Raw genomic sequence first — 12896 nt, 5'->3', positions numbered from 1 at the left:
CTTGTGGTAATTTGTTGCAGCAACAATAGAAAACTAATACAGATCCCTACCTCACACCATACACAAAAGCTAGTTTCTAGGGAGTAAAGATCTAAATTTGAAGCAGAACACTAATTTAAATGGAAATATAGGAGAATATCTTAGTAACCTCAGAAGTAGAGAAAGTATTTTTAAGACACAAAAAGAGCAAATTATAGAGGAAGAGACTGGTACGTTTGACCATAAACAAATCAAGTTAGAAATATGATGCAGCATGATAAGAGTGTATACCTAACATATACTATTCTAGAGGTTAGGAAAGGCCTTCTTTTTTTAAAAAAAAAATATGTTTTTATTTATTTTAGAGAGGAAGGGAGAGGGAGAGATAAAAACACCAATGATGAGAGCAAATCATTGATCGGCTGCCTCCTGCACGCCCCCTACTGGGGATCGAGCCTGCAACCCGGGCACATGCCCTTGACTGGAATCAAACCCAGGACCCTTCAGTCTCCAAGCCAACGCTCCATCCACTCAGCCAAACCAGCTAGGGCAGGAAAGGCTTTCTTGAGCAGATGTTTTGAGTTGAGACCTGAAAGGTGTGAAGGATGGCCTGAGAGATGGTTTGTGGAGTCTCCAGCATAAGGGGTAGAATCAAGCAGGTAAATGGAAATGAGCTGTAGACTACTCAGCAAGATCTGGAGGGGGGCGGTGGGGGGGGGTAGGGCTGGGCATAGGTAAGGATTCCAGTCCCTCCTCCAAACTTGACAGCATGACTTGTATCCATGTATACATAGAGAGCTGTCCGGGAAGAGTTCCTCTGTAGTAACCACACCACCTCAAAGGTTCAAGGGCACAAACTCATTTAGTCTGGTCCAATCTTACAGGATGACTGGTCTGCAACCAAACAATAGGGCGGGGGGCAGTGCTGATTCAGAGTGGATCCCAGGTCTCCTGACACCCTGATGCCTTGCTGCTCCTTGCACATGTCCTGCCGGAGGGTCTCTGCACTTGCTTTTCCTCTGCCTGGACCAGTTTCCCCAGGACCCTTTTCCCAAGTCCCTGCAGAAGGGGACGTCCCGTGAGATGCCTTCTCCTATGACTCTATCTAAATACCTCCGCCGTGTCACTCTCAGTGTGCAGCACTGCCCTGCTCTCTCTGCTCTCACAGCATTTACCCCTGCCCAACACTGCAACACACACTCACTGTCTCCCCCAGCAGAATGTCAGCCCGGGAGTGAGGACTTGTGTCTGTCTTTTCACACTGCAGCCCGTGTCTCCCTCACAGTGGGTACGGTAGGCAGAACAAGGGCCTCCCAAAGATGTCCACATCCTCTTCCCTGGAACCTATGGATATGGAATGTGGCAAAGGAGACTGAAGGCAGCAGAAGGAATTCCGGTTGCCAACTGGCTGACCTTAAAAAGGAGATTATCCCAGATTATCTATGTGGGCTCCACATAGTCATCGGAGTCTAAACGTGGGAGAATAAGACAAAAGATCTGGTGTCAGAGACGATGTGCATGAGAAAGACTGCCTGGCCTCTGCTGCCTTTGCCTGTGGAAGGGGAATGGAATGTGAGCAGCTGCTCCAAGCTGGAAGAGCCCAGAAAGCAGTCTCCCCTGGAACCTCAGAAGGAATGCGGGCCAGCCTACACCATGACTTCTTAGCCCAGTGAGACCCATTTCAGACTTCAGACCTAGAAGAATAGAAATTTTTGTTGTCTTAAGACACTAACTTTGTAGTAATTTGTTACGGTAACAATAGGAAGTAACATTGTGAGTGGTCAGTACATGTATGAATGAATGAAAAGTGAACGAGTGGATGCAGAATCTAATACCACCTTCACCTCAGAGATGAAAAAGCAAAGGTCAACAAAGAGAAAGGATTAAGATTGGTGGCCCCTGGTTAGTTGATGGGGCCAAAGCTGGGAATGGGCTTGGAATGTCCAAGGAAAGTTTACCCAAAAGGGCAGATCTCAAACCCAGATGACCCAGCCCTTTGTGCTGCTCAAACCCTTTCCCGACCCCATTCCCCCAGGAAAAGTCCAAGACTCTCTGCCTGGTGCTGTCAGCGTGCTTGTGCTTCCCACGGGGATGGAAATGTCTGTGCTGTCAGTGCCGTGGCCAGAGCACCGAAATGGGGCCAGTGTGAGGAGGAAGTGAATTTTCCCTTTCATTTCACTGTAATTTTTTTTTTAATCCTCATCCAAGGATATTTTTTTCCATTGACTTTTAGAGAGAGTAGGAAGGGGAGACAGAAATATCAATGTGAGAGACACATCGATCGGCTGCCTCCTTCTCGCGCCTGGACTGGGGCAGGGATGAATCTGCAATCGAGGTACATGCCCTTGACTGGGAATTGAACCTGAGACACTTCTGTCCAAGGGTCGATGCCCTAACCACTGAGGAAACAGGCCTGGGCTCATTTCATTGTAATTTAAATAGCCACCTGTGTCCATCAGCTACCACACTGGACACTGCAGCTTCAAGGACTGCACCCACCTTTCTAGCCAGATCTGCCCCTACAGCCTCTTTACCAAGGGTGGCAATGCTCTTTCAACTCTACCCAGACACCAGGCTAGCAGCTCCCACTTTCGGGCCTTTGTCCATGCCATGGCCCCTGCCTAGAACGACACCCCATCTTCTGTCCCGATTCTCTAAACACCCAGCTCAGCTCCGACTTTAAGTGTAGTGGAGCCTTGAAGGGGATTCAGGATTTGGGTGGATTGAGTAAAATGCCCTTCCCTCCATTCTACCTCCCAAATGAGGTGATGTGAAACCACGTGTGACAGTTACAGAGCTACTCCTGAAAGCCCTAGAGAAAGGGATATCCCTGGCAGGGGAGCTGAGACTTCAAGAGAGGCACAACTCATGAGCATCCAGACCTCCAGCCCAGGACCACAGAGGGACAACCAAGACCCAGGCACAGGCCCAGAGAGTCAGAATCCGCTAAGTGTCATTCCCAATACCACAGGGCTGAGGGGCCAGCAAGAAGTGACAAACAGCTCCTTCCCTACCAGAGCCCTCACAGAGAGCCCTCATTCTCTCCAGGGGAAGCAACAACCAAACAGAAGACACAGCTGGGAGCCTCTTAGAATTTCTGGGAAACTCCTGAGTGAGAGAGGCAGTGGCTCCAAACCAAGTCAGCTTTATTAAACTTGTGTGTGTGTGTGTGTGTGTGTGTGTGTGTGTGTGCACGCATGTGTGTACACACGCACATACTTCAGGCCTGGGGCACCACCCCATAAAGCTGGTGAGGAAGTAACTTCTGCTTCTCATTACAACTGTAGATCCATCTCGGGCGAACGAACACCAGGGAGGGATTGTCCATCAGGGCCTGCAGGAGGGCAGGGGACACATGTGAGAGAGGAGGGGATAGAGGAGATTCAAGGGCAGTTTGGGTCTCCCTTTCCCTGCCCCTCTGAACTCACCTCCTCAAAGCTGGGGTCCCACTCCTGTGCCGTGATCACAAACTGGACCCGGTCGCTCATATAGTCCTCGAGCTCCCTAGCGGGAGAAGAAAGGAGGCTGAGAATCGGTGCCCCCTCTGCCGACACCCCACTCCCCAGCCATTCTCTCCTATCCCCACCTGTGTCCCCTAGAGGCTGCTTGTGGATCCTCCATTGTCCCACGTGCCAGTCTCACCACAGCCACCATACTGACAGCTCCCACTGTCACTAATCCTTTCAGGAGGGTGGCCGGGCGCCTCCCTTTAGAGAAGGAAGCCTGGGGGGAGCTACGCAGCAGGGCTGCCACTGAACTCTGTGGCCTGTGCCCATCCTGCAGGGTTCGCCCCTTCCCCACCTCCCAATTGCCCTCCTTCCCACAACCTACCACACCCCTCCTCAAATCTCAGCACCCGCCTCACCCCAGTCCCACCCCCAGCGACTGACCCATTGAAGGCTGTGACATAGCGGCTGAGCTTCCTCCGCTCGTCCCCAGGGAACTCCCCGTACAGGAAGAAGTGTTTGCCCTGGAAGAAGTCTGGGGCGATGGTAGAAGAGCCAAGGTGAGGCCCTCAAGTGCCAAGGCACCAGCCAGGGGCCACAAGAGGCCAAACAGGAGAGCAGGGAACGGACGGGGCAATGAGGACAAGCGGTTCAGCCAGCCCAGCAGAGCCTGGTTTTTCCTTGTTTTCTTTAATGGTAAAAGACACGATTCCAATGATGGTAATGTGCTTCTTACATGATTCCCAATTCCTTGGCACCTGCCATCGCCATCAAAGGGCTGAGGGGCCAGGGAGAAGGGACAAACAGTTCCTTCCCCACCAGAGCCTCATAGAGAGCCCCTCATTCTCCCAAGTCACAAATGGGCTGTTGCCACTTAATAAGTGTGGCCGGGTCAGACACTAACGAACCAGCCACTTTTTCATCTGGTTGGTCTCATTCCTTTTCGAGTGCCCCACCCACACAAAAACTAAACTGAGGGGTGGGGGTGGCAGGCTGGGCATCTGCAAATTTTAAAAGACTTCCAGGTAATCCTGAAGCCTAGGGGGCGTTAAGCTCTGATGTGAGAGAGGGGCTGTTCACACCTCGAGTGGAGCCAAAGGGGGTGGTCACACCTGCCTGGTGCTGGGCTGTGATGGGGACAGAAAGGGAAGGGGAGGGAAGGGAACAGGCCTAAGGGAACGAAGAGGTGGCAAAGGCAGGCAGTGGCGGGAGGAGACCAGGAGACAAGTCCCAGGGTGGGTAGCAGCAATCCTAGGCTAGCTGGAGCAAGTCACAGATGAGAACTGAGAGGGACAGATCCCACTTCAGAAGGGAGAGGGATTTCCTACCTGGGAGTTCAGGAATTGGCAGGTCAGGAGACTCTGGGGGACTCTCATTGTCGGTGTTCTCATCTGTGGATCCCGCATATGGGTCCTCGCCATTCTCCCCCTGGCCAGGAGGCTGCCTCCGTTCCTTCTGCTCAGCCACCCTGGGGGAGCCAAGAGGGGTGGGGAAGAGTATGCAGACCAATCCCCTCTACCCAAGGCCCGGCCCACCCTGACCCCCCGGCCCCGATGCTACCTTCTCAGCTCATCCTCAGTGTCCTCAGAATCTTCCGCTCCATTGTCCTGTCCTTCTGCTAAGCGAGCATAAGCTTAGTCAGTGCAAGATGACCCCCTGTGTTCTGGGAAGACCGGTAACCCTCTGCAGAGTCTCACACAGGCATCCTAACCCCCAACCTCAATAGCCCTCCAGATCCAGTTATCGGGGGGCCCTCAGCCTCCTCCTCCTCCTCCCTCAGACCCAGGAGTCCAGGCCCCCAGAACCCTCCTCCCTCAGAATTCTAGGCCCCCAGTCCCCTCCTCCCTAAGGCTGACCTGACCACTCCCCCTCAGTGTGGGTATCTTCCTGGGACCCGGGTGAGGCTGGTTTGGTCTCTTCTCGAGTGAAGGCTGTCTGGGGTGAGCTGGATCCCGCTGCCTGAGGGGCCTTGGTTTTGGTCTGAGGAGGGGAAGTGGGGGAGTGAGCACCCAAGGGGCAGGGTGGGTGGGAGGATGTGGGGAGTTGAGCCACAGGAGGCAGTAGACTTTGGGGGCTACAACAGACCCATATCCTCCTCCCAGTACACCCTCCCACTGCTGGTCAGGGGACAGCGGACCTTTTGGGGAAGCTGTGGGGCTTCATCCCCGCTGCTGCCGCCGTGAGGGCCGCCCTCGTCCTCGCTGCTGGAGTCTGGCCCTGCCATGAGGTACCTGGGGAAGGAATCAGGCCTCAGACAAACAGGAGGTCCTGTCCCCTGGGGCCTGTAGGGAGGGTTCTCAGGGTCACCCCATGGCCACTCTCCCAGCTGCCTCTCTTCCCTGCTCTGGAAGGCCCCGCTGACCCCGTCACCCCAGCCACATACACAGGAGAGAGACCAGAGCTCCCCTTGGCTGCCCTCCCTCCTCTTGCGGAAGAAATGCCCCATTTCAGAAAGAAAAAAAAAATCAGAAATAATGTTCCTCTTTGAGAATCAAAGTCAGTTTCTCTTTGGGAGAATGCCTACAAATTAAGGGAAAATTCCCAACAGCGAATACAGTTTTAAAAATATATATATTTTATTTATTTTTTACATAGAGGAAGGGAGAGGGATAGAGAGTTAGAAACATCGATGAGAGAGAAACATCGATCAGCTGCCTCCTGCACACTCCCTACTGGGGATGTGCCCGCAACCAAGGTACATGCCCTTGACCAGAATCGAACCTGGGACCCTTGAGTCCACAGGCTGACACTCTATCCACTGAGCCAAACCGGTGAGGGCAGCAAATACAGTTTTAAAGACCTTGGCACTATATTCATGGTCCTTAAGCTGCTGACACTCCAGGAAAAGAATTCTCCTGGTTCTCATAATAACAACAGCTAACACTTACAGGGGATTTCCTATGTGCCAGGCACTATTCTAAACACTTGAGAAATGTGGAGTCACGGAATCCTGAGGTAGGTGGTATCTTAGCCCCATTTTACAGATGAGGAAACTAACAAAGAGATTAACTACTTTGCCTCAACTCCAGGGCAAATTACGTGGCAGAAGCAATTGAATGTGTTGGCTTTACTTTCATGGTACGCACATGAAGACCATCTGCACATAATTTGATTTTTCCAAAGCTGGTGAAACCCTGTTCAGGTAAGTCACACTCACTGGACAGTACTGGCTCGTGGGAAATTCAGAGAATTTAAAGTGTCATAGTTGATTAAAGAATCAATGGTAGGTTTATAAGCCTTTTCTTTAAAGCACTAAGATTTTTAAAACTCAATTTGTGATTATTGTGGGGAGAGCCATCACCCGGGAATCTTCCATCATCAACTTTTAAAAATATAAAGTGCTTTCCGAATTTAATTTTTTTTGTCAAAACCCAGTTGCAAAAATAAAAAAATAAAAAATCCCATTTGCAGCCCAGCCGGTGTAGGCTCAGTGTTTGAGCATCGACTTATGAACCAGGACATCATAGTTCGATTCCTGGTCAGGGCACATGCCAGTAGAGGGCGTGCAGGAGGCAGCCGATCAATGATTCTCATCATTGATGTTTCTATCTTTCTCTCCCTCTCCCTTCCTCTCTGAAAGCAATAAAAATATATAAAAAACAAACAACAGCCACCAAGAAAACCCCCAGTTGCAAACCTAGCACTGTTTATTGCCTTTTCTTGGGCAGACAATGATCCAAATCCAGCTCCTCTGCCCGTAAATAGACCCCATCCCATCTCATTTCTATCCCGGAGGCCCCAGCCTCCTCCGGGTCCCCACCTACAGCCTGGCCTAGACACTTCAGCCCCACAACAGAGCCTGCCCCTCTCCCTCCCAAACCTTCCATGGCTCCCTGCTGCTCACAGAGAGACCCTTGGAGCCAGGTGGGTTTCAGAATTTTGAAATTTTCAGATTTTAGAGATATATAGATTGTTACATACCACCCCCCTGTGGGGAAGGAGGAAGTGCCCTGTAAATCAAACCCATGAATATTTCTGTAAACAATATGATGACGTACTTAATGGAATAAAGGTCACACATAGCCTCGTATCAGCTCAGGATGATCATGCAGCCAGTGTGTTTGTGCTAAATCCAGAAAAACACTTTTGGCTTCCGGAGGTGTCTGGATTCCGGAGCTATAGATGTGGGGTCTGTGGAGCTGGACAGAGCCCTGCCCTGGCCAGGCACTAGCAGTCCTTTCTGAGCTGATCCCACCACTTCCCAGCCTCCACCTCCACCTCCACCTCCAGGCCCGCCCCCCCACCCTCCCCACCCCCCGAATAAGAGTCGCTCAAATACAGCAGGCACAGTCCCAATTCTGAACACACTCAGGTCTTCTCTCCCATGGAGTTTAACACAAGTCTCCCTTCCGATCCATGGGCCTCAGATCTGACCCTGTCCTTCCCCAGCTCCAAAGCCTTCCATGGCTCCTGCTGCCCCAGCCTCATTTTCCTGCCACTTCCTGCCTCCCACAGCAAGCGGAGCCCACCTGCACCTCCTCGGGGCAGGCACCAGGCTGACCCCAACTTGGGCTCCTCCACCCAGCAGGCTCTCTGTTCAGCCTGGTAAACCTCTTCTCACCCTTGAAGACCCCTACACGCTGCGCTTTCTCCTTGGGCCTTCCTCCATACGTTTTTTAAAATCTTATTTTTAAAAATATATTTTATTAATTTCAGAGAGGAAGGTTTCCAGAGAGGAAGGGAGAGAGAAACATCAATGATGAAAGAGCATCATCGATGGGCTGTCTCCTGCACACCCCTTACTGGGGATGGAGACTGCAACTCAGGCATGGGCCCTGGCCAGGAACTCAACCGAGATCTTCTGGTTCAGCGGTCAGCAAGCTTTCGGACCTCACGGACCACCCAGTTGGCGACCGCTGTCTGGTTCATAGGTCAACGCTCAACCACGGAGCCACACCACCAGGCATCCATACTGTTTTTTATTTGTTTGTTTTTTGTTAATCCTCACCTGAGGATATTTTTTCCATTGATTTTTTTTTAAGGGAGGGGGAGAGACAGAGAGAGAAACACTGATGTGAGACACATCGATTGGTTGCCTCCCACAAGCATCCCGACCAGTTCCGGGACCAAGCCTGCAACGAAGGTACGTGCCTTTGACTGGAATCGAACCTGCAACCTTTCATTCCACAAGCCAACACTCTAGCTACTGAGCCAAACCAGCCAGGACCCATACTGTTTTGTAATAAGTCTGACCCCTCATCAAAGTGAGAGGCCTTGTCAAAGGCAAGACCTGATGGTTGGGTGCCCAGCATCGCATGGGCCAGCCTGGCACCAAGCAGGGGCTTCAGGGTCTTGCTTTAAATGAATCTACCCTCAACAATAAAGATAAATAAATTTAAAAATTAAATAAATATAAAATAAATTAATCTAAACAAGCCCCAACACTGTTCTCCACCCCTAAGTCTTGGCACACACTGTTTCTCTAACCTGCAATGTTCTTTCCTTCTCCGCTAAGCAGACTTCACAGAGCCCGCGTGAGCCCCCCAGGCAAGTCCTCTCTCCCTCTCCACGACTCCTAGCCCATGCCTCCTTCTCTCAGAAGTCAGCTCACTCTGGTCCGGGCCCACGGGTGTTCTCCACTAGCAGGCTCCAGTCTGATTTCTCTCCAGATCCCTAGCATTGCCCAGCCCAGGGATGAGGAGCAGGGTAGGCATGTGTATGTGTATATACAGGCGTATACACAGGTGTGCAGGGAGGCCTCACCTCCGGGAGGGCAGCCGCTGCCGCATGCGGTGACAGTCCAGCACCCACTCTTTACGCACAATGCGACCTCCGAGGCCTAGGACCTGGCTGTACTTAGGGGTGTTGGCAAAGGCACAGCTGTGGGGAGCAGAATGGAGGGTGTCAGTCAGGTGTGATCTGAGGGATAAAAGAGAGGAGGGAGACAAGGAGGACAGAGAGAGGGAGAAGAGACGAGTAAGAGAGAAAAAGAAACAGATATGGGAGAAACAGGGAGACGGAAGGAAAGATGTACAAATCAGAGAAAAGGAGGCAGAGGATCCATACAGAGAACTGAAGAGACAGGACAAAGACACACACAGGCAGAGAGAGAGAGAGAAAGCAGGATGGAGACAGAGGCGGAGGAGAGGTAGCAGGAAGGTGGGAAGGAGGAGGTCACAGGCCTACATGAGGTGGGTGCTGTCTGGGGTCCAGTCTGGCCGATACTTGGCCCCGAGCTCTAGGGCCTTGTCCCGGAGCTCCGAGCGGAAGGGGTTCTGGAAGCCACTCAGCACCACCACCACGCCCTTAAGGATCTTCCCCATCTCCTGCGGGCCAGCTCGGGGTGCCCTGTGCTCCGTGCCTTCTCCTCGGGGCTTCCCTGGCACTGCCCCCCGTGCTGGGGCAGGGACTGAGGCAGTGGCAGGGGTAGAGATAGGTGCGGACACTGTGGAAGCCAAAGAGCAGGTTCAGTTAGCACTGCCGGGACTAAACCCCTCGCCCTTCCTCCCTCAGCTCCCGAGTCCCAGCCCCAGTCCGCTCACCCCTACGACACAGGAACCCAGGCCCCTGTGGGAACAAGGAATCCAGTTTGCTCACATTTGGGTCTCTTGCGGGCAGGTGGTGAGGGCTGGGCTGACGGTTTGCTGGGGGTCTTCCTTTCTTCTTGATTCAAATCCAACTTCCTCTTCCCTTTGGGGGACTCCTGAGGCTAAGCGGGGTGAGATGAAATGAGGCCTCTAGCTTCTCTCCTCCTCCTCCACCCGTCAGGGTCTGATGATCTCACCTTGGAGGTGCTGCCTACTGCCCTGGAGGCTGGAGAGGTTGAGGAGGTGGCACTTGAGGCCTGCAGTGTGGCAGCTGCATAGCTGGGTCCCGCTGGGTCACTGGTTGTGGCTACAGAGGGAGAGAGTGGAACCAGGATAAGCCTGGGCCCTTGGGCCCTTTCAGTTCCTATCCATGCGACAGAGGGGTGTTCCCAGCAGAGACCCAGGAGGCCAGGCCCCCAGTCCCCTCCCCCTCGGACCCAGGAGGCCAGGCCCCCAGGCCCCCTCCCCCTTGGACCCAGGAGGCCAGGCCCCCAGGCCCCCTCCCCCTTGGACCCAGGAGGCCAGGCCCCCAGGCCCCCTCCCCCTTGGACCCAGGAGGCCAGGCCCCCAGGCCCCCTCCCCCTCGGACCCAGGAGGCCAGGCCCCCAGGCCCCCTCCCCCTCGGACCCAGGAGGCCAGGCCCCCAGGCCCCCTCCCCCTTGGACCCAGGAGGCCAGGTCCCCGGCCTCCTCAGACCCAGGAGTCTAGGTCCCAACCCTGAATTCACTCAGGCTTCAGATTTTCCACACTCACCAGTGGATGTCTTATTGATCCGGCTGAAGAAGAGGGCCCCTGGCCTCAGGGAGCTGGCACCCTCATCCTCCTCCTTTACACGGAATTGGCCAAGCTTGGTCACCTTCTAAGGTCCCAGAAGGTCAGTGCAGTGGGTGTGGACTGTTGGCAGGTGGGGGAGAAGAGAGAGGGAGAAGGCTCTGGGGGTGGTGGGTAAAGCTTACCTGGGGTGAAGCCTCTACCTCATCTTTGTCTGGAGGGCTGTGAAACCGTACAAAACTCAGGCCATAGGGGGAGTCCTGGGAAAGAAGGGATTGGAGTCAGGGAATCTGGCCAAGGACTGAAGCCTGGCCCCAAGCCCCTTTAACTTAGGGAACCCTCTCTCTGGCTCTTGCCTCGTCTAGGGAGATGTCTGTATGATACTGTGGACAATAATAACATCCAGCTGTTACGGAGCCCTAACTCTGGGTCAGCACAGCTCTGAGCCCTTTTACATGCATTAGTCCCGTTAGCTGCATAAGCAATGGGCAAGTGGAATGGAGGGAGTGCTGCGTGCCACTTCGGGAATAGAAGTGCTCCAGGCTCTTTCCCCCTCTGCCAGCTGGATGCAGAGCCATAGATGGGAGGAACCTGGGTCCCTGGATGACCAGTCAAACACCCCCCAGGACAGTTCCCTGGGTAAGGATACCTCTACTGTGTGGTGTCATTACCACGTGGATCTTGTAATCACAGCTTAGCATCCTAACTCACAGCAACCCATAAGGATCAGGAAGCTGAGACCAGAAAGATTAAGTCGCTTGCCCAGAGTCACACAGTGAGAAGTGGTGTAGCCAACCTTAAACCCGGTGTCTGACTTCACTCTCTTGATGTTAACTCCTAGGCCCACTCTCCTAGACCACCTCTCCAACAAGTCAGCTGTCCCCTCCCCCAGTTCCCCTCTGAGGTCCTACAGTTCACTGTCCAAGACATCGTCCAGGAAACAAAGCCTCATATGAGGGGGAACTCAAACCCTTTTCAGGGAAGGCCTCCTCATGGTCCCATGGGGATACCAGCTGTCCAGTCCTCCCAGCCCACTGTGACTCTATACTGGCCCCTCCGCTCTCTCCTCACCCACGACCAAGGACCCTGCACTCCCCGCTCCCACCCTAGGTACCTTGCTATAGGGCTGGCTGCAAACAATTTTGACTCGGTCCCAGCGCTTCTCAGCTGCTCCCCGGACCAACTTCTCAGGCCCAAAAAGGCGAACACGGTTGGGGTTGGAGCCACTTCGGCTCTCAGAAGGGGACATGAAAGACGAGGTGACCAGAAGGACCTGGGAGAGGGCACAATAAATGAGGCTGGCTCCTTTAAATGATGCATCCTAGAGGCTGGGAAGAGGGCAGGGGGCCTGAGAAAAAGCTAGGGAGTCGCCAGATCCAGCTCACGCCCTGACCTGCCTCAAGGTCTCTAGACTCTTCTCTTGTTTCTGGGCCTCCGGTCAGTCCTTCCCTGACACAGGTCCCAGAGGAAGCCTTCTGTGTACAGATCTGAATGATCCCTCTTAAATTCTTGCACAGAGCCTTCCATATCTGGCCATATGGTGGGGCCACGCGACCTAAGGAACAAACCCTCCCAGCAGAGAAGATTCACGATGACTGGCACAGTATTCAAGCACCTTTTGAAAATGCAAGGCTGGGTCAGTGGAAAGGCGAGCAGAGTTATCAGAGGCCAGAAATGAGAGAGCTGTGCCAGCAGGGGGAGCTAGAGACAGGCTGCAAGACTGGAGGAGGGAGGAGGATCTGCTCCTTGAAGATCCTGTGAGCATCCGGCCCCCCCCTCCCCCCCTACACACACCTCTGCTTCTGCAAGTGCTCCTTCCCAGGGCAGCAGAGCCCGCCTCATCCAGCCCCTCCCAGGGTCTGAGTTTCGGCTCTATGGAACCCAACCTCCAACATCTATGTTTCAATCATTCCAGCTCTTCCTTTTGTTCCCCAACCCTAGGGGGAGCAAAAGGCAGCAGCAGCTCCCTGCACTTGCTTCTTCATCATTCCTTAGTCTTCTTGCCTCATCAGTTACTAATTCCCTCTGTTAAAATAACTGGTGTGGTTTCAGTCTCCTGGTAGGACCCTGCCTGATCAGTGGGTGGCACTGATGTGGTTTTTGTCCTAGTGCTGACCCTGGGTGGCACACAGAGCTTGATTTTAAAGGGCCCTGGGGGGGGGGGGGGGGGGGT

At 53.4% G+C, this 12896-nt stretch overlaps 1 protein-coding gene across 7 annotated transcripts in view; it reads right to left on the bottom strand.

Moving 5' to 3' along the window:
* Positions 1-3108: 3108 nt before the first annotated feature.
* XRCC1 (X-ray repair cross complementing 1) overlaps positions 3109-12896 on the bottom strand; it is a 31010-nt gene continuing 21222 nt past the window's right edge. For 2 of the 7 annotated variants that reach the window (XM_070401740.1, XM_070401745.1), the window contains exons 4-17: positions 11838-11996; positions 10909-10983; positions 10706-10811; positions 10150-10259; positions 9963-10074; positions 9552-9810; positions 9129-9245; positions 5563-5656; positions 5282-5405; positions 4986-5043; positions 4754-4893; positions 3870-3960; positions 3408-3483; positions 3109-3313 (exon numbers count right to left, since the gene is read on the bottom strand). In XM_070401740.1, coding sequence (XP_070257841.1) covers positions 3200-3313; positions 3408-3483; positions 3870-3960; positions 4754-4893; positions 4986-5043; positions 5282-5405; positions 5563-5656; positions 9129-9245; positions 9552-9810; positions 9963-10074; positions 10150-10259; positions 10706-10811; positions 10909-10983; positions 11838-11996 — 1635 coding nt within the window. In that variant the 3' untranslated portion in view covers positions 3109-3199. Of the gene's footprint in view, positions 3314-3407; positions 3484-3869; positions 3961-4753; positions 4894-4985; positions 5044-5281; positions 5406-5562; positions 5657-9128; positions 9246-9551; positions 9811-9962; positions 10075-10149; positions 10260-10705; positions 10812-10908; positions 10984-11837; positions 11997-12116; positions 12227-12896 lie in introns of those variants that run through there. The other 5 variants (XM_070401741.1, XM_070401743.1, XM_070401744.1 and 2 more) reach the window with 4 other exon arrangements.

Source organism: Myotis yumanensis, unplaced genomic scaffold, assembly GCF_028538775.1.
Source record: "Myotis yumanensis isolate MYYU_CA2020_CCGP unplaced genomic scaffold, mMyoYum1.0.hap1 SCAF_23, whole genome shotgun sequence".
In the NCBI taxonomy this organism is placed as follows: Eukaryota; Metazoa; Chordata; class Mammalia; order Chiroptera; family Vespertilionidae; genus Myotis; species Myotis yumanensis.
The sequence above is the reverse complement of the archived record's forward strand: the minus strand, read 5'-3'. Positions and strand labels throughout refer to the sequence as shown.